This window comes from Rhincodon typus, chromosome 20 (assembly GCF_021869965.1).
Source record: "Rhincodon typus isolate 14 chromosome 20, sRhiTyp1.1, whole genome shotgun sequence".
Lineage (NCBI taxonomy): Eukaryota > Metazoa > Chordata > Chondrichthyes > Orectolobiformes > Rhincodontidae > Rhincodon > Rhincodon typus.
In genome coordinates this window covers 4,700,444-4,721,905 of record NC_063351.1, presented here as the reverse complement: position 1 = coordinate 4,721,905, position 21,462 = coordinate 4,700,444, and the positions used below count along the sequence as shown (strand labels likewise).

Genomic DNA, 21,462 nt, shown 5'->3' with positions numbered 1-21,462 from the left:
TAATAACACCTCTCAGAGGAGAAAATAACTTACCATTTGGAATGTAGTTTAAAAAGTTCATAGAAAAATCACAGAAATTATATTCACTAGAGTTTAGAAGAATGAGGAGGATTCTCATACAGACCTATAAAATTCTAACAGGACCAGAAAGGGTAAACACAGGAAGGGTGTACCCGATTAATGAGCAAGTCTAGAACCAGGGTTCACAGCCTAAGGATATGGCTTGGGCCATTTAGAACTGAGAAGTTTCTTTACCCACAATGGTGAGCCTGTGGAATTCTCTGCTCCAGCAAATGGTTGAGGCTAAAAAATCGAATGTGTCAAGGAGGAGTTTGATGTAGTTGTTGGGACTAAAAGGGTATTGAGATGGATCGTCATATAGAGTCATGGAGACATACAACACGGAAAAAAACCCTTCAGTCCAACTCATCCATACCGCCCAGCTATCCTAAATAAATCTAGTCCACTGTGCCAGCATTTGGCCCATTTCCCTCAGATGCCTTTTACATGTTACAATTGTACCAGCCTCCCCCACTTCCTCTGGCAGCTCATTCCACACACGCTCCACCCTCTGCATGAAAAAGTTGCCCTTCAGATCCATTTTAAATCTTTCCCCTCTCACCTTAAACCGATGCCCTCTAGTTTCAGACTCCTCTACTCTGGAAAAAAAGACCTTGGCTATTCACCCTATCCATGCCCCTCATGATTTTATAAACCTCTACAAGGTCACTCCTCAGCCTCTGACGCGCCAGGGAAAATAGCCCCAGCCTATTCAGCCTCTCTCTGTAGCTCAAACCCTCTGACCCTGGCAACATTCTTGTAAATATTTTCTGAATCATTTCAAGTTTCACAACACCTTCCTACAGTAGGGAGACCAGAATTGTATGCAGCAATCCAATAGGGACCTAACAATGTCCTGTACAGCCACAACATGACCTTTCAACTCCTATGCTTGATACACTGACCAAATAAAGGCAAGCATACCAAAGACCTTCTTCACTATTCTGTCTACCCGGGACTCCACTTTCTGATGATGAGCACGTTGATTGGCAGTGCAAGATCGAAGGGCTGAGCGGTCTATTCCTACTCCTATTTTCTATGTTCACATGACAATTCCACTTTAAAAAGTACACTACGTGCAATAAAATTAAATATAACTCTCTTGTTTTGGGTGTTCCTCAGCAACTAAACGACATTTAAAAATCACAGTACATATTGCACGTCAGGCATAACCGGCTGAGGGGCAAAGCATTTCAAATTGAAAATTAAAGGAAGTGTAAGCCAATTAAACTTCTCCTGAAATGACATGCTCCACACTGTGTGGGGTTCCGGGGCATCTTCTGGTCTGTATTGGGTTTGACTTCACTGACATTGAGATGGAGAGCTTGAGGTTGGCTTCATCTCCAGCCTGCCCCCTCTGGCAGTCAGGCGGCATTGCAGGAGGTAGAGAGGCGGGTCGATTGACAGCCCGTCTGCCCAATCAGCGCCGGACATTGCAAGTCGTAACCATGGTGATGTGTTGGTTGACCAATAGGAGGCGGGTAAGCCTAAGGCCGCTGTGAAAGGAGGTTGACGGAGTCGGAGTGAGAGTGGCGGCAGCGGCGGTGAGTGAGGGATTGCTAGTGTGGCTGTCTCAATGGTGTCGTGGATCATCGCCAGGACTGTGGTGTAAGTGGAAGCGGTGGGAGTCCTGGGCCGCGGCACAAACCCCCTCCTATAGCGGCGTTTCGGAGAGGTGGGGGCGAACTTCGGCTTTCGCGGCACTGTCAGGCCGCCGGCCGTTTGTGTAAGGCCCTGTGTTCGGTGAGCGGCCTAGGAGTGATCCAGGCCGGTCAGAGCATCAACCCGCGGGCGCCTAACCGTGAGCCAGCCTCGCTGTGTAGATCAATCCTCCGGGAAAGTGGTCACTCTGTTCATTAATACATTGCCGCTTTGTCTCTCTCAGTCCCAGGAACCGGCCACTAACGGACGGACGCCTCCAACTTGTAAGGAGCCCCGTCTTTAACCCAGCCAGCAAAATGCCAAACTTCTGCGCAACACCTCAATTCAAAATGGCTTTTTTTTTAATCGGAGGTTAATGAATTGCGTTAGCTTTTCTTTTGGCATCCTGCCGTAGGGATGTGGAGCTTTTTTTTACGCAAACAAGAAAAGCCAAACTGGAAAAGTAATGGAGACCAGTGATAATTTTCAGTTATTGACGCTTCGAATAGTGTTCTTAAGTAGGTTGTGTGTAAAAAAAAAACACACACTCGGGAAACCAGACGCAGTCTTCGGATTGTTTACAGAATCTGTCAAGGAACCACGAGATGTCGAATTATTTCTTCCCTGCCTTTTTTAGGAGGGGTGTTTGATGAGCTTGTTGATGTTGACTTTAGCTGTATTATTTGGGACTGTCAACATAACTCCCCTCAGGTGGTATCCTTTCATGTAGATGTAGCTGATGCGCTATTATTAGAAATTGTGTACACATCACAGAATCCCTACAGTGTGGAAGCAGGCCATTCAGCCGATCAAATCCACACCAACCCTCTGAAGAGCATCACACCCAGACTCACCTACCCTGTTCCGGCATTTCCCACTGTAGACACTATGGGCAATTTAGCATGGCCAATACAACCAACCTGCACATCTTTGGACTGTGGGAGGAAACCCACACAGACACGGGGAGAATGTGCAAACTCTACACAGTCACCTGAGGCTGGAATTGAGCTTGACTCCCTGGCGCAATGAGGCAGCAGTGTTAACCACTGTGCTGCCCTTTTTTAAAATCTTCAGTTGAGTTCTGCTAATATCCATTATATATTTCCTGGGCTGCTTTATCTATCGTAGAAAAGAAATCCTTTGTTTGTTGTGGTGTTATCACGTGTGATTGTGCATGTTGACGTTGTTTAGAACAGTCAGTATTAAAATTGCATTTATGAAACTTGATTTCAGCAAAATGTGCCAAAGTGCTTAAGAGCCATAACATTGTATGGAGTTAAATATTGAGGTAATCAGGAATGTTGACTAAAACTTCGATGGGAAGATCCAAAGATCTTGGGATTTTGAATGGAACTTTGAATGATAGGCCTCAGTGGTTAAAGGAAGGCAGGAGTCAGATGAATGTAGAGTTCTGTGAGATCGTGGTGGGAGATTCTGAATATATTTAGATTAACATGTTGGGGGGGGAAGGTTGTCAGTGAACTGGACATCCGTGAGGGCAGATGTAATTAAGGGGAGGTGATGGACTCGTTATTATCACCTAGGCTATTAAACCAGAAACTCAAATAATGGTTGAGGACCTGGGTATGAATCCTGCCATGGCAGATGGTGAAATTTTTATTCAATGAAGAAATCTGGAATTAAGAATCTACTGATGAAACCATCCTTTCAGAATTTGAAAGGTTCAGAAAATCCCCCTCTGGCTCACTAATATCCTTCAGGGAAGGAAATCTGCTGTCTTCATCTGGTCTGGCCTAAACGTGACTCCAAGACAGCAATGCGGATGACTCTGAAATGGCCATCATTGCTATCTCTGGATATCCCACTGGCAGGACAGAGCTAGAAGAGGTGGCAGCTCAGCGGTATACAGTCAGGAAGGATTGCCCTGAGAGTTTGCAACATCGACTCTGGACCCCGTCAAGTCTCACAACTTTAAACATGGGCAAGGAAATCTCCTGATTACCATGTAGTGTCCTCCCGCAGATGATGTTGAACAACACTTGAAGGAAACACTGAGGCTGCAAGTGTATTCTATGTGTGGGCTTTTCATGATCATTGGCTCAGCAGCAGCACTACTGATCGAGCTGGTCAGGTCCTAGAGGACATAGCTGCTAGACTGGTTCTGTAGCATATGGTGAGGGAACCAAAAAGAGGGAAAGGCAGACTTGACCTCATCCTTTCCAATCTGCCAGCTGCAGATGTAGTATTGGTAAGAGTGACGGCTATGGAGATGAAGTCCTGCCTTCACATGGAGGGTATTCTCAATTGTTTTGTGTGGCACTGTCACCATGCTACATGGGACAGACTTTGAACAGATTGAGCAATTCAAGACTAGGCATCCATGAGGCAACGTGGTCCATCAACAGCAGCAGAATTGTACTCCAGCACAGCCTGTAGCCTTGTGCGATCGGCCTATCCCCCATTCAGCCATCACCATTAAGCCAGGGGATCAGCCCTGGTTCAAAGGAGAATGCAGGAGGGCATGCCAGGTACAGCACCAGGCATACCTAAAAATAAAGTATCAACCTGGTGAAGATAGCAAGTAGGAGTACTTGCGTGCCAAACAATGTAAGCAGCAAGTGATAGGCGGTGTTAAGTGATCTCACAACCAAAAGATCAGATCAGATCTAAGCTCTGAGTCCTGCCACGTCCAATCTTGAATGGTGGTAGATGATTAAATAACTCACTGGAGGAGGAGGCTCCACAAATATCCCCAAACTCAATTATTGAAGAGTACAACCCAAGTGCAAAAGATAAGGCTAAAGCATATGCAGCAATCATCAGTCACAAGTACCAAATGGATGACCTATCCTCAGCTCCTCCCGTGGTCTCCTGCATTACAGATTCCAGCCTTCAGCCAATTTGATTTTGCTTTACATGGTATTAAGAATGGTTGGAGGCACTGGATAGTGCAAAGGCTGTGGGCCCTGACACCATTCTGGCAAGAGGACTGAAGACTTGTGTTCCAGAGCTTCCTGCTCTCCTTGCCAAGCTGTTCCAGTACAATTACAACACTGGAATCTGCCCAACAATGTGGAAAATTACCCAAGTATGTCCTGTACACAAAAAAAAAAGCAGGACAAATCCAACCCAGCCACTTACTGCCTGATCCATCTCCTCTCAATCATCAGTAAAGTGGTGGAAGTGTCACCAACAGTGCTATCAAGCAGCACATACTCATCAATAACCTGCTCAGTGACACTCAGTTTGGGTTCTGCCAGGGCCACACAGCTCCAGATGTCATTGTCGCCTTGTTTCAAACATGGACAACAGAGCTCAAATTCAGAAGTGAGGTGAGAGTGACAGCCCTTGACATCCAGGCCGCATTTGACCAAATGTGGTATCAAGGAGCCCTAACAAAATGATAATCAGTGGGTACCGGGGTAACTGTCCGATGGTTTGGAGTTGTACCTGACACATAGGAAGATGGTCATGGTTATTGGAGGTCAATCATCTCAGCTCCAGGACATCTCTGTAGGAGTTCCTCAAGGTAGTGTCCTAGGCCCAACCATCTTCAGCTGCTTCATCATTGACCTTCCCTCCATCATAAAGGTGGTGAGTGGGGATATTTGCTCATGATTGGTGCTGAATATTGTGCATTCATGACTACCGAGATACATGCCCAAATGCAGCACTATCTGGACCATATCCAGGCTTGGTCTGACAAGTGGCAAGTAGCATCTACACCACACAAATGCTAGGCAATGAGCATTTCCAATTAGGGATAATCTGACCATTATCCCTTGTGATTCAATTGTGTTACCATCACTGAAACACCTACAATCGGCATCCTTAGAGTTACCATTGACCAGGAGCTCAACTGGACTCGCCATATAAATATAGTGGCTAAAAAAGTAAGTTAGAGACTGGGAATTCTGCAAAAGTTAACTCGCCTCCTGTCTTCTCCAAGCCTGTCCACCATGTACAAGGCACAAGTCAGGTATTTGATGGAATGATCCCCACTTGCCTGGATGGGTGCAGCTCCAACAACACTAAGTAAGTTTGACAAACAGTGCACTTGATTGGCACCACATCCACAAGCATCCACTCCCTCCACCACCAATGCTCAGTAGCAACATGATGTACTATTTAAAAGATGCACTACTGAAATTCACCAAAGCTACTTTAGACAGTGCTTTCCAAACCTACGACCACTTCCACCTCAAAGGACAAGATCAGCAGATGCGTGGGAACACCACCCTGCAAGTTCCCTCCAAGACACTCACCATCCTGACTTTGGAAATGTATTGCTGTTCCTTCACTTGCTGAGTCATAATCCTGAAATTCCCTCCCTAAGAGCATTGTGGGTCAACCAACAGCATATGGACTGCTGCGGTTCAAAAAGGCAGCTCACCGCCACCTTCTCAAAGCAGCTTAGGGACAGGCTCGTCAACCAGTGTAGCCCATGCCCCATAAGTGAATTTAAACAAAAAATATATGAAGGATGTGAGTAGTGAAATTTGGGTTGTAGCAATAGATAGGAAGAAGTAATGATGTTAGTAACGTTATGGTTGGTTTTTGCCTTTGTGATGAAAATGGTAGTTTTCATCACAATGCTCAGCTGAAAGGAAGGAATTTGATCAGTGACTGGGGGACAAAGTGGAAAATTAGGACTTTAGTCTTCCTGATATTTAACTAGTGTGTCTGGTTGCAACTGTTCTACTACAATAATCAAGACAAGTGGAATTTGGTCAAATTGTAATTGTGTATAAGAAGTCTAATTTTCATAAGATAATTAGCAAAAGAACCAGACATCATGAGAGAATACACTGCCTGAGAAGAAGAAAATTTTAATAACCCTCAACAGCAATTAGATAAATGCCTGAAGAAGAGAACATTGCAGTGTTTGAGCAAAGAGCAGGTAGGTGAGACTAATAGAAAAATCCTTTAAAATTTCTGGCACAACCATATTTGGCCAAGTTTCCTCTTGTGTTGTCATTCTATGAAATTGGTATCATCACTATCTCAATAAGTAGCAATTATGATTTGTATTCTGTAAATTTCTTTCTTTATTTCTCTCAAATTTCATACTATTGTGAGAAAACTGTGGCAGCTCTTTTTTTTTCTTTGTGCCAGGGCAGTGAGTGAGTGTATATGTTGACTGTCAGTTCATTAAGTGCAGCACAGCTGAGCCCACTTCTGCTGTTAGTTTGTATTCAGATGTAAGTTACTCCAAGCACTCATAGAACTGTCTAAAGTCCTTGTGGCACGGTGGCAGTGTCCAGACCTCTAAGCCAGGAGTCCTTTGCTGAAGTCCTACCTCCAGATATTATCGCTGAGCAGGCTAATTAGAAAACATTGAGAACTGTACAAACTGAAGCGTGGAGTACAATCTTAAACTTAACTGCACAGAAGTGGTAAAGATTTGGAAAGAGTATTTAATACATGAGAATGCACAAAGGCATTCAGAAATCTGACACGTTTGATTAGCTAATAGTAACCCACTGTGCTCAATAATACCTTTATTTAATGTATAACTTTTTCAGGGATTTTGTACTGTGACTAATAGTCATACTCTCATCAGTTGAGTGATTTCAGGGTGGCTTCAATTATGAGCTGATGGGTGAATGTAAAATCATGGACAGCAGCTTGGGAATTTTGCATAGCGCTGCATGCACACTCCACTTTCAGGAGTAATGATAATGAATGGTGACTTCTGTCACCATTATAACAAAATCTAGGCTATTTTGATGGTGGGAAGGGGGCCATTTGATGCCTTGTGTTTGTGCTTTTGTTCAGGAGCCAGGGTTGAACGTTCAGCTGCTGATCTGCAGTAAAATGCTGCACTCCATGTATAGTTAGATTTTGTAGTCTTAATAGGGATGACAGAAAAGTGTCATGTTACTTGAACATAATGTTCCTGAAATGCAGACAGCATATCCTTTGCTTTAATTGGGGTTTTGTTTGTTTGAATTTGACATTTTAATTGAATCTATGGGGAAAATGAAATAAGGAATGTGTGAGACAGAACAGTAAAGCAGTTAAATGTTGGTACAGATTGGTCTTAAGAATCCTTCAGAGCTATGTGGTGTCCATATTATTTTTAACTCCTGTTATCTGAGCAATTTAGACTAATAGTCAGCTTTAAGTATTTTTACTCCCTATGTTCACATTTGATTTTGTCACGCTGTAATTATACTTGCTTTTAAATGGAGACTGAATTAAAATTGTAGCTTGGCTAGTATATGCAGCCTGTTCGTGTCGTAAATGTAGACCAACTAATTTATAGTGGATTCATGAAAATAAGGACCAAGAAGTGTTACTTTAAAATGGGTACTGAATTATATGTCCACCCTCTTGTCCAGTCACCAGTTGGTCTCTAACACCTGTTTCATTTGCCAGTGGTCTTAACTCCCCATATGAAACCCAATGGTAATAACGGACTGACTAATCCTAAGAGTTTGTGAAATGCACGTCCTATCTCAGCCTCTCTTGTGTTTTGCCCCTGCATTTTTTACTGCTGAAATTTTAATAGAATTATGGCTTTACAGTAAATATGGGCAGAGTCATTTCTGTTCAGACCTAATGGTTCCCAGGAGGAGGCATTCATTTTTGTCCTTCTGTGAAATGATCTTGTGTCCTTCACTGGGCAGTTCATTAGATATGGATTTTTCCCATGTAATGTTAAAACCAAATTTTTCCCCACTATTCTCTGCCCATCCATAACTGTCACAGATGCTTTTCTTTCTTTGATTTCAAATCTTCTGAATAATTTCAAGAATCATCTCGCCCAGCTTTAGCCTCCTGCATGTCCCAATAAAATTATGATTTTTTTGCTGTCATCTGGCCTAAGCCTGTGCCTAGGTTTTCTCTATATGCATGGAATCTTGCAACTGAGAGGTTGCATACTCACACCCCATTCCCATTACTCTTTTAGTTTAGTGCTATGCTTTTTGAAAGGAAAAGGCAAGATATGGAAATTGAAGGGACCATTATACTGTGTACCACATTTGTTTTAGAGAGGAGTCATGCAATGGCAAGAATTACACAAATATTTTAAGGGAGAGAAACGTTTGCAGTTTGACACCGAAGTATTTTGCCCCTGTATATGAAGACACCAAGAAAGGATGACATTGACCTCTGCAAGCTGATTTTTTTTTCCTCTAGGAGCAAATTGCATTGAAGATTAATTTTCTATGAGCAACATGTTGCATGGTGTAATTCCTTGCATTACCTTCTGACTCACTCTGCGCAATGTATTTAAAATTTGTTTTGAAGTTATCAGATCAATGCATTTGGCCTAATCATGATTAAACAACTTTACAGCTGAGTAGTACTTCATTACACTTTTTTAGCAGCCAAAATTAACTCTGCAGCTCTGTCATTTTTAAGCAATTGGTTGCTGTTAGCATAACTTTGTTTGCAATATTCTTGACTGGCACAAGTGAAAGGAAGCTGTGTGGGGCAAGATTGAGTTGAATTCTGTTTATACAGCAGTTGCTGATTGCAACTGACCCTCCATTCTTTATTTCAATGATATAACAAACCCTTGAGCTTAATGATTCTCCTGAGAGAGATTTTGCTGTACTGTCGTTATAAATAGAAGAGTGAATTGAGACTGGTGGACTTATGGTAGTTGAACTGGTAACGTAACATTTTTCAAATTCGGGTGGTGACCATTTTGATGATTCAGAGTGCACTTGAAAGTTTTTACCAGAGCGACCTGGAACTTAAAGAATTTGGTTTTTAAAGTTGTTTTTTTTAATGTTTCTGATTAATTTGGCTTTTTAAAGCAATAGTGTATTGCCTCAGGCCCAAGAAAGGATGTGGTTTGTATTCTGAAATGCAATGATTGAACAACTATAAATATGAAGACTGCAGCCTACAATGGGTTGAAATATGGAAATCAACCCCCACAGAAAGCTGTGGGTATGAGGAGTTCTAATTAAATTGCCACACAATGTGAAACGAGAATCTGAAAAGTCAATGAGACAGTTTAAAATTAGAGCCTTGGAAGCTGGAAATATTCTGAGCTTCCACAGACTTGGTAGAACAAAGAAAGCAGACTATATTCATAAACTCTTTTTGATGGATTAGAGCAGCTGAAACCAGAAGATGAATGTGTTAAAAGTTAATGCTATCATTCGAAACATTCCTGTATACTGTTTTACCAACAGTTGGAACGTAAGGAAGAAGGTTGCTTTATCTGCTTTTACAGTGACACCAATTATTTCTCTCACAAGACAGAACTATTAGACTTGGTGCTTTTACTGTTTAAAAAAAATGCATCTTACTACATAATTAGGTTCTTAAGGAAATAACGAAACAAGAAAAAGCTTTAAAATTTATGGTAGAACCTATGTTTTCATGCATCTGTACTACACAGATCATCACCTCACCTTAGCATCTTTTCTTCAATATAAACATATACAAGTTGGTTCCTGGTCTCTGCAGGCTGTTAGATCTGTCCTGTTGACATGGTACAAAGTATGAGAAATAACTGTTTCTTTGCTTATTATCTTTCCTTGACCCTTGTTGCAAAGTATAGATAGCAAAGCCCAGTGACGTGGAAGTGCTACACATTACCAATGAAGAAGATCTGATTTTGACAACTGGCAGGTTATATTAAGGTGGGCAAGTGGTTGCAGTAGACTTAAAAAGCTTTTGATAAGATGATGTGTGAGATTTTTCCGCCTGTCAGTGCTCCAAAATGCTGTCAGTACCAATCTAGGTTGGAGAATAAGCTGTGACGAGAAGACAGACTGCAAAAGAAAATATACCAGTGATGTGAGAGGACAACGAACTGCTCAGTGGAATTTCGTGCGCAGAAATGTTGTCCACTTTGATAGGAAAACTTAAGTAAATTTATTTTTGGAATATGATTTTCAGAGGAATCTGAGCATATGTGCGACTTGTGTGCAAGGACAGCACCAATTGTGAAAGCACGTGATGTTTGCCTTTATGCCGAAGTATAATGTATGAGTGAGAAAATCTTGGTGCATTTATGTAGGGCCTTGGTGAGACTGCATCTTGTGCAGTTTTGGGTGCTTTTCCAAAAGAAGGGAGTGCAATGCAGATTTACTGTACCAATTATTGGGAAGTGAGCATTGTCTTTTCTGGAGAAATTGAGTGGCTGAATCCTTGTGCATATTTTGTAACTGGTAGTCGGGGAGAGAATGAGAGAAGAGTTTTCTGTCGGTTGCTGTTTGTGTTTTCTTTCAAAATTCTCACTTCTTCTCATGACATTGCTGAGCGTCTTGTATTTAAAATGCATAATAAATTAGCTATTTCTATATAAAGGATATGATGCAAGAGGTTCAGAATTACTGTTGCAAGTTAATGATTGTTCAAAGTCTAAAGCACTACTTTTGAAATAACAAGAGCCAATCTACTTTTTTCTGCCCTTGGGATTTGGGTGTCTCTTTAGAATTACTTTAATCAGTTGAATGTGCCATCTATTTCATTGGGTTATCGTAGTTGAATTTGTGTATTTTAACAGCATCCTGAATCATGTGGAAGACTTCTCATTGCTGTTTTTGTAATTGCAGCACTTGCACTGTGAAATTGAGGAAAAACATTTCAGATTTTTATATCTGAAGCAACCATGTGATGGTTACCCATTCTTGGTTGCCCTTGAGAAAATAATGAATTTCGCTATGTATATAACCGATGACTCGCTAGTCAGGTGAAAATGGTAGATTTGCCTTTCGCCAAGACATAAGTAAGCCAGAAGAGTTTATTTGATAATCCAGTACTACACTTTCACTCTCCATAATTATTTATACTGGTTTATTTATTGTTCACATATATTTGATGAACTGTATTTGAATTCTGCAGAAGTTGTAGTGAGATTTCAACTCCTTCTTCAGAATCATTCGTCCAGACTTTTGACTTACTGGTCCTGCACTGTGCCACCATATTGGCAATGTAGTACTGGTTGCCCAGTCATAAGAAAGATATTATTAAGCCTGAGAGAGTACAGAAGAGATGTACCAGGTTGTTGCTGGGTATAGAAGGTTTGAGTTATAAGGAAAGGCTGGATAGGCTGGGACTTTTTTTCACGAGTGTAGGTTGAGAGATGATTTTATGAACTTTTATGAGGGTTATAGATAGGGTTAATGGTAGTTGTCCTTTCCCTGGGATAGGGTATTTCAAGACCAGCGGACACATTTATGAGGCGTGAGGAGGAGATTTAAAAAATACATGAGGGACAGATTTTTTTTTTTACATAGATCGTGGTTCATGCATGGAATCAACTTCCGGAGGAAATGGTGGATGTGGGCATGTTTACAATGTGTAAAAGACATTTGGATAAGTACATGAATAGGCAACGTTTAGAGGGATATGGGCTAGGAGCAGGCAGGTGGGACTAGTTTAGTTTGGGATTATGTTCAGCATGGACTGGTTGGACCAAAGGGCCTTTTACCGTGCTGTATGACTCTATGATTTTGTGGCTGTTTGGAGTGATGCTTGATACTCGGTCGAGGTACGGAGTTTCTCCCATGTTTCAGTTTAAAACAAGACTTGCTTCTTTTTCAGTTTTATTGATTACTATGTTGAAATGTGATAAAGTTTTTTAGCTTTATGTGCAGTTGGCAATTCTGACACAGGTTACAGCATTTTGTTGTCGGTTTCCCTCTTTACTGCCTCAACTGACGTGAATAGCCAAATGCGAATTTCCATGAATAATGTTTAGCTTTCAAGAGCCACTCGTATTTAATGATTTTGGTTTTAAAATTTTCTTAAATTTCAACTGAGCAAAGTTGAGTTAATGACAAGAATAGGAGTCTTTTAAATCTGTCAATATACCATGTGTCACAGTTTTAAATTATTGAATAACATTTAAAAGTATATGGAACAGTTTTCTCATTAAATCGGTGCAATGAGTAAATTAAAAGAGGTCACTCCAAGCCTATGTGTCCAAAAATGTCCAGCTTAACTTTTAGACCTTGATTGAAGACTAAATAAGAAAAATTAGGTGAAACACCCGATGTTGATAACTTCAACCTTGGCTATGTTAATCAAGGAAAAGAGTACAAAAGTTATCAAGTTACTGTTTAAACACTTCTTCAAATACTGGTTAGGCTGTTATGTTGCTTATAATTTTGGGTCCCTTTGCATGAAGGGGAGTTTGTTTTGCAGATGGGACCGTCTAATGACTTTTTAAACTAAGGCAGAAAGAAACATGAGTTGCTCTGAATATAAATTACACTTAAAATTCTGCAACATCTTGAGCCAATTTATGCCCATGCTGGCAATTGCACTGCTAAGCTAGTGCAAACAAGTGCAAGCTATGGTGTTAGAAAGTTTAAAAGCTGCATCCATATTTTCATGACTTGTTTTGGGAACAAAATCAGACACCTTTGTGGGGATTTATACTTCTTGCGCTGGAGTAAGGCTTGGAAATACATCAGTTTTCTGCCGTGAAAACCAAAAGCTCAAACTTGCTCTGAGGATTCTTGCAAGTACCAACCTGCATCTTCCTACTTGATAGTTGTTCTTTTTTAATGCTACATTGCAGTGAATGGTTGTGGAATTTTAAGAGAAATGGAAAACATAGCTGGCGATTTTTGACTGTTGGATTTTGACTGTTGGATTGATGTATGCTTCATGACCATTAAGACGAAGAGGCTATAAATAAAAACAGCAAATGTTGGAAATGTATTTGTCCACATTAGTGGAGAGAGAAAAGCAGCTAACATTTTGGTTGAACCCATTGTTGGCAAAAGATCGCAGATCTGGAACATTAAGTCTGAATCTCTCTGCACAGGTTCTGCCAGACCTGTTGAACATTGCCTACGTTTTGTGAATTTAGTTCACTGTATTTGCATTACCTTAGTCATGTCACACCCCATCCTTGTCTGGTGTTCATAAGCCTTTTTTCGGGAGTTGAAAATGCAGTTTACTCCCCTCCTCTTGTGTTGCTCTTAGATGGAAGTATTGTGCTTGTAGTTACTTGAGGTTCTCTGATTAATCCAAAATAGTCAGTTGTTCACTAATCCAGAGATGTAGTTCAATCTCTACTAAACTAATGAGGTTATTTAGTTCATGGGTCGCAAGAGAAATACATTTCATATGTTACTTTTGTTAGCAAACTGAAAATGCCTATTATTCTGAGCACAAGACATTGTTAGATTGCTGTGTAATTATGTATTGTGTTGGTTACCTGGTATGACCTCTTTACTGGGTTACTCGACGTTAAAGCCAATGTACAAATTAAGGCTGTATAAATGAGATCACAGCAGTAAATTTTCTTGATTAACATCAGGAAATCTTTTGTTTTCTTTGAGGTGTTGGATCCAAGTTGCTGTCTCCTGTTTCATATGTTATCTGTTGGGGTTTCAGCCAATTTTTTTTTATAAACAAAGCACTCTTTGTGTTGTCTTGGCTTAATGGGAGCAGGAAAGATTGGCGAGGGGAAGATGAGGGTGCATTATTTTAGTTCTCTCTACCTGTCATTTAAGAGATTTTGCTCAGGGATTTTTTGTGATCAAGTGTGTCTTGTGCATTTCATGTTAATAGGACCTTTCAAACGAGCTTGTAAAGGTGGTTAAATTATCCCTTAAAGGAAATCAATGATTTTGTTGTTAGTTGACATGTATGTTCTATACATATTCTAACAAGGGATTTTGTACTTGAGGTGAGTCCGCGGTAATCAGCCAGGCAAAATGAGACTCCTTTTATTTCTACATTGCTCAACTCCTGTCGAAAAATCATTTTTATCTAAGCTGGTCACAATTTAGAGGTTGTTTCTTTTGTGGTATTAAAGCTAAATGTTTTGCCAATAGTTGGAATGTAATAAGTTTCTTCTGTTGGATCGACATGCAGATGTTTAGATCTGTATGAATTCAATTTGACCTTAGTAATGTGCCGATTTTAGAAGTATGTCTTTGGGTTATTGTAAGCATACTGCAACAACAATTTTGCAACATCAACTTTTTTTTTTATCAACTACATTTACAGTGACATTTTCCAGGCCAGTGTGTCCTCATTTTTTTTTTCCCTCTCTTCTATCCACAAAACAATGCTATCTCAAGCCTTAGAAATCTACAGTACTCTAAAAGGCTCTTCAGCCCTACTCTACTCAAAAGCACCACCTAACTGTTCTAGCCCATTTTCCAGCACTTGCCAGTACCTTTGTATGCTTTTGCATTGCAATTGCACATCTAAATACTTGTCAAATGTTATGAGGGTTTCTGCCTGTACCACCCTTTGGTGCAGCGAGTTCCAGATTCCCACCACCCTCTGGGTGGAAAAAGTCGTTCCTCACATCCCCTCTAAACCTTCTGCTTGTTGGCTTAAATATATCTCCCTGGTCATTGATACCTCCATGCAGTAAAGTTCCTTCCTTTTTTACCCTATCTGTTTCCCTCAGAATTTTATACATCTCAATCAAGTCCCCCGCAGTCTCCTGTACTCCTGAGGAAAACAAGCCTAGGCAACACTCTGGTAAATCTCCGCCGCACCCTATCTAGTGCAGTCGCACCCTTCCTATATTGTGGATTCCAGAACTGTGCACACTATTCCAGCTATGACCTAACCAATGTTTTATACGTTTTTATGTACCTACCTTGGTTCTGCATCACTCAATACCATTGCCAAACAAAAATGTGTTGATCGCAGTTTAGACACTTTCAATTGAGCTTTCTGCCACACTCTAGATTATATAGATCCCTCTTAACAACCGTATTGAATCCTTACATATCAGCCATTCTTGCTGTTTGTTTATTCTGTCCAAGTGTTGTTGTACATAAGAAATGTCTGGATTTTCCAATTTTTTTTTTTTGTTTTTTGTTCATCCTACAAGATCTGTGGTTCTTGAATATCATTCACAGTGGGGGAGTTCTATTATTGGACACTGACATGTACATAACTGTTTGAAGACAGCTATGAAGCATCCCCATTTGTGTTTTTTAAATAACTGAATCTGCAGTTTTAATTAGTGAAGTGTGCCCGATTTTAATCTGGTTGTGAAATGGATTTATCAGACACAAGTTGTGTGAGCATATATCCTTACATAAGGGATTTATTTTCTCTCGTACAAAAGAAACAAACTGAGCAAATGAAATGAGGAAGCGTTGAAGAAACAGCAGGTCTGGCAGTGTCTGGAGAGATAAATAATTTAAAGTTTAAAGTTCATATAACTCTTCAGAAGTTCTCTCTCCACAGTTGTGACCAGACCTGCTGAGTTTCTCCACTTTATTTTAGTTCACAGAAGCAGCATCCACAATATTTTGCTTTTAAAATAGCTGAGCACTTGGTTCATTTGAATTTGGACCATTTTTAGCATAATTCGGGTAACAGATTTGGCTGCCTTCAGGTCAGCAGTGGTGTAATACACAATCTTGTGACTGAGTACAGTATCTGGTTGGAAAAAAATGAAATGTCAAGGGTTGTTGTCTGCAAATTCTGTGCTAACTTTGATAGTGTAAGACTCGTGTATGAAAGATTGCAGTTTTAGTTGAAGCCAGATTGAAAGCCTGGCTTTGTTCTCATCTGGTTTTTCTGGCAGGTTGCCATTTGTCTGCATACAAGATGTGTGTGTTCAAGTCTACATGTTGGCATGGGTTTGAAGTGTAGTTCATACTCTGAATACTTTGGGTTTATAAACCCAATGTGAGAAGTGCAATTCTTGAAAGTTACAGAAGACACTGCGTATTAATTTGTAGAACAAACATTTCTAGATGTCTTTGCATCCACCAAAGTGTGAAAATAATTGTGAAGGCTGATCTAAATATGGAACTGTGTTTAAGGTTTATCTGAAAAGCATTATTCGCTGGGACTGAGGAATTGATTCAGTGTTTGAGTAACTTTTTTGCATGTTGTAAGTTTTGGAACAGGAGCACGTGGGCATGTATCAAGTCATAAGCAAATCACCCCTTGTCTCACTTTTACCATAAATGTAGTGTCATCTTCTCACCACTATGTTGACAAATGGTGAGTTTTTTTTAAACTATGAAGTCCAGTATCGTTAGCTTGGAGAAAATAATGTTTTATATTGGGAGAAATCACCTTGTGTACTTAATGGAAAAATCCTACAATTTGTAAGACAGGAATTGATGTTTGTCTTCTGGAACAATTTTTAGTTTGCCCTTCGGTATGTATATTCAAATGCCATGTGCTAAATTGCATTTTTGGTTGTTAATCGAGCAGTTGTTCATTTGATCCTACTCTCGTTCATATGTTGATTAATCTTGAGTTGTTAATAATATGTGAAGATAGAGAACAGTGAGCTTTTGATTGTTTTCTATGCTTTACTTTATTCCTGTGGGACAGCAGACTTCAGCATGCAAATCAGCAAGTTGGAGCAATACGTATGTTTGCAGGTAGCAGGACTGTGGTAATCTCTGGTCCGAAGGCAAAGTGAGGCGTGGAAGCATGTCTCTGCAAGCAAATTGGGGTAATCTGGAGCATTTCATTTTTTTTTTAAACCAACCGTTCAGTCAAATGGAAACCTAACAATTGCCCTCACATGCTGTCTCTGAAATTCAAAGCAGAATTACAGACTTTGAAAGAGTGACTGTAAAATTAGACATGATGGTAAGATGTTAAGTAATGCTTTTGTTTATTTTATTCCTTCAACGAATGTGTGTCATTTGGCAAGATGGGTCTTGATTGGCTGCCCCTAATTGCTCTTTAAGGTGGCAGTGACTATTTGAATTATCAGTGCATGTTGGGAGAAATTGTAGCAAGCAACAGAGGCTATTGTACTGGAGTGCAGTTGTCTAGGAAGGCTCAGATTCTACCAGGACACTATATGTGAAGGCTGACTGAGGTTAGACCATCATGAGACCATCTCACAATTGCTGCTTTGTCTCTTCTTGTGCAGTTATCACTGCAATCTTGCTGTTTCAATTATTTCAGTCAGAACAGTAAAGTATTGAGATAGCAGTCAGCTCTGAAATCATTGCAACTGCCTGAGGAACAAATCTTACATTGAAACATGTGGCCTTGTTTGGGTCTTAAACCACCACCCCACCCCCCGCCAGAGCAAGAAGACAACTTGCCAACCAGTTGCTGTTCTCTTTGTTGGTGACCAAGTTGTTGCTGGGTGCTGCCATTTTCTGTCTCTGTCTATTCACATGGAACAAATCCATTTCGCTGGCTGTGCTGAACAGGCGAGTGGTGCAGTTTGCACAGATTAAGGAGAGGGGGAAAAAAGAGGAGCCACTGGATTCCCTGCAGGAGTGAGGCTCTAGTTGGTCAGCCATTGTTTCCTCCACCCATCGCTGCATCTGCCAGAGAATCCACCGTGTTGAGTCTGCACTACCATTCGCTCCAGATGCTCCTCCACAAGGTCAGAGTGCTGACCTGTACCTCTTAATCGGTTGGGATTGTGAACACTGATGGGGGAGAGTGGGTTTTAACCTCTGCAAAATGTTACTGTTAAAAGATGACACACCCTACTTTTTGATTAGAATTGTAGACTTAAAAGTTCCTGCACGTGTATTTATGGTATTTGGGGAAGAAGGAGTATAAAACAAGCATGGAGAAGTAAAATTTCCACATTTGGCAAACTGATAGACCAGGCTGAATGGATTATGCTCCTGCAAGATAGATATGAGTGAAACGTAACAAATGTTTTTAAAACGTATTTATTTCCCTGGAAAGTTTGAAAGCTGACGTTTTCTCAGCGGCTTTCGATTATTTAGCAAAACTGGCTAGTATGTTGTGCAGAATGATGCCAGCAGCATCATTTCAATCCCTGTACTGGCCGAGACTGTTCTTAGAAGCCTTGCCTTGTTACATTACCCACACTTGATGTGGAATGGTTCCTGTGCAGCCATATAACCAATTGTCTCCCCTTAATGGAGGGAGATTGTATCTGAAGGCCAACAGACAACTAATTAGCATTGGTGATTTTGTATAACTGAGTTGTATCTAACTTGTAATTTGTATCTAACACTGCTTTCCCTTTTCAACAGCCTTGTGTTTGGTACCTTGTATCCTGCTTACTATTCGTACAAAGCCGTGAAAACCAAAAATGTAAAGGAATATGTAAGTACTTTTTTTGAAATTGGTTTGACAACTCCTTGTGCTAATATGATCACTGATTCCTCAGAGTTTCATACCTAGTGTAAACATCACTTAAATGTGCACACAAAATATTCAAGTGCTGAGGGAAGGGCACGGGGAGATGAAATCCTTCTGAAATAACGTATCTTCACACCTTATTTAAAAACACTTGACTACCAAAATGTAAAAATAAATCTAATCTTTTCAATTGTAGAGAAATTGGTTCCATGTGAAAGAGCCCAATTCATTGATTAGATCTTCTACCTACAACTGGTGTCATTATGTTACAGCTTGTGCATTTAATCTAGGCACTGCGGAGGAGAACAGTAATGTAGAGGTCTGTTTGGCAGGATTTTAAGATTTCTGCAATAAATAATCAAAAAGGTAAATGGAATGTTGGTTGTAATATCTGAAGGGATAGAATATGAAATGGTGTACATTACGCTTTAGTGTTATGAATTGTTTTGAGCTGTTATGACACAGAGACAGCCAAATGAAATCAGCCTCCCTGACCCTGGATTTGCAGCACAGTAAAATTAAGATACTCAGTAACTCTCGAGATTGACCCCTGTGGTTTCTAACCAGGCTTTTTAAATAATCAGTATCCATACTTTGTGAATAACTGATAACAGATGCCAGGTTTCTAGCATTTTGATGGTACCATGCCTTTAAGGGAGATTTGTTCTGTGCAGTTTCTCTTGTAGAGAGGTGTTGCCGGAATGACTGCTTCTGAAACAGTGATAAACAGCTTTGAGCTCCTTGAGTTTTTTTTTTTAGACAAAAGCGTGAGGCTGTCTCAGACCCAGGATTTTAATTTTGCTTTCATTTGGGATTTGGAGTGAGCTGTTGAAGCTGATAGATACAGCTGTCTCTCTGCTGCAGCAAAAAGCTTGAGTTCACTGTCTGTTTCTTTCAAAGTTCCTTTCTCCTGGACTGGAAGGGAAGTAGAACAGAGGGAAAACATTTTCTGATGAAGGGTCTAGTCCCGAAACGTCAGCCTTTCTGCTCCTATGATGCTGCTTAGCCTGCTGTGTTCATCCAGCTCTGCACCTTGCTGTCTCTAGAACAGAGGGAAATCAGTTTTGCTGAATTTGCCTTTGCCAAGGGTATGTTTATGGAATGCTGCTATATTGGAACAGTTGATCATTAGAAGCTAAATAATATAACTTTACTAAGTATTTCAGTAGAGCTAAAAATATCCCAATTTTTCTACTTTTGTTTGTATTTTAACTTTGTAAGAATGAAGTGGGTTTTCCTTGAAGCAGAGTGCTGGACCAATTGAATCATGTCTGGAACACCGTGTCCTATACTTGCCTTTAAAATAAAATGCTAGGGCCTGGTTGATCTCTTTGATATATTTTGAGGGGCTTTGATCTGGTCCGTAAGTGTAAACAAAAGATTTAATGATTTATTAATAATATAGTAGCTTTATCAGAGCATAGTTAAACCACAAAGTCGTCTAGTTAATGTTTATGATTGAAACCAAGCTTTTGTTGATTCAAGCCCTTCCAATCTGTCACAAGGACAGAGCGACAAGCAGATGCAGTTAAGGGATAAATCAGATAGGGGGGATAAATAAATGAGAAGCAACTGGCCAGCTCACTTAAGCAGACTCCATGATCCGTAATCCCACTGGCACAGTTTTATATCTTGCTTAGTGCATGCATCGGTGTTAAGAACTATTTTCCAGTAGGCTGCAAAGAATATTCATTTCATTCTTTTAACTGCGATTCTGTTAGCTGAACTTCTAATAAGTTGATAATGAGAGGACAACCACACTTGCATCCTGTAACTTTCACAAGCGCAATCCCGCTGACTCAAACACAGATCAAAACCTAATTCAAATGTTGGTGTCTCTTTTTTCATTCTCTTTGCTAGACTGGTACTATTAACTTTTCAATCTTTGCCATCTGTTTGAGCATAATCCATACGCAGAGCTAAAATGTCTGTGTAGCATTCTTTCAACAGGAATTGACCTGCAATTAACTTCCAGGCCTGGTTCACATTTTTTTTGAACATTCACTGCTGCTCATATCCACAGGTCACCTGTAGCTCTCTGTACACAGCTCCAAATCAAAAATGTTTTAAAAAAGTTGTAAAATAATGAAAAATCAACATTGGGTTTTAACAGATCATAGCTGAAATACAGCTGTCTCTGCTGCAGCAAAAAGCTCATTCTGTGTTGCTAGATTGTTTCTTTCAAAGTTCGTTTCTCCTGGACTGGAAGGGAGGTAGCACGAGAGGGAAATCTGTTTTGCTGAATTTGCCTTTGCCAAGGGTATGTTTACGGGATACTGCTATATTGGAACAGTTGATCATTAGAAGTTAATCCTGGGAAGGACGTATTGTCCTTGGAATCACTTGACTGACACTATGCTAAAGGGATTGATTTTAAAAGGAAAGATGTATGCTACATGCACTTGCGCAACAGATTTTGGGGTTCTCTGATTTGAGGTGCATAAGGATTCCCATGTAATGTTTTGAAACTGGGCTATCTCTTGAAATTTCACAACTGAGAATGTCAAAGTACAAGAAGTAAAAGTGATTGGTGGAGCAGGCTGAATAGTGTTTTGCTGCCATGTTCCTATTGTTTCTAATCCTGCATGTTAATCATTGTCTCTGTTTATTTTGCATATCTGCTTAGATTGCTGTAGGCCATTTCACAATTGACATCACTTATTTCATAAATTGTCAAGTCTTGAACTGTTTTTTTTAAATCAATTTTAAGTGTCTCACAAGCTACATTCTATTTAGGTATGAGATAACAAGGTGTAGAGCTGGATGAACACAGCAGGCCAAGCAGCA

At 40.3% G+C, this 21,462-nt stretch overlaps 1 protein-coding gene across 3 annotated transcripts in view; it reads left to right on the top strand.

Annotated features, from left to right (window-relative positions):
- Positions 1-1,534: 1,534 nt before the first annotated feature.
- Positions 1,535-21,462, top strand: part of reep3b (receptor accessory protein 3b) — a 51,615-nt gene continuing 31,687 nt past the window's right edge. The window contains exons 1-2 of one of the 3 annotated variants that reach the window (XM_048608840.1): positions 1,535-1,668; positions 18,567-18,639. In XM_048608840.1, the coding sequence (XP_048464797.1) occupies positions 1,637-1,668; positions 18,567-18,639 (105 nt within the window). In that variant the 5' untranslated portion in view covers positions 1,535-1,636. Of the gene's footprint in view, positions 1,669-10,237; positions 10,272-18,566; positions 18,640-21,462 lie in introns of those variants that run through there. The other 2 variants (XM_048608841.1, XM_048608842.1) reach the window with 2 other exon arrangements.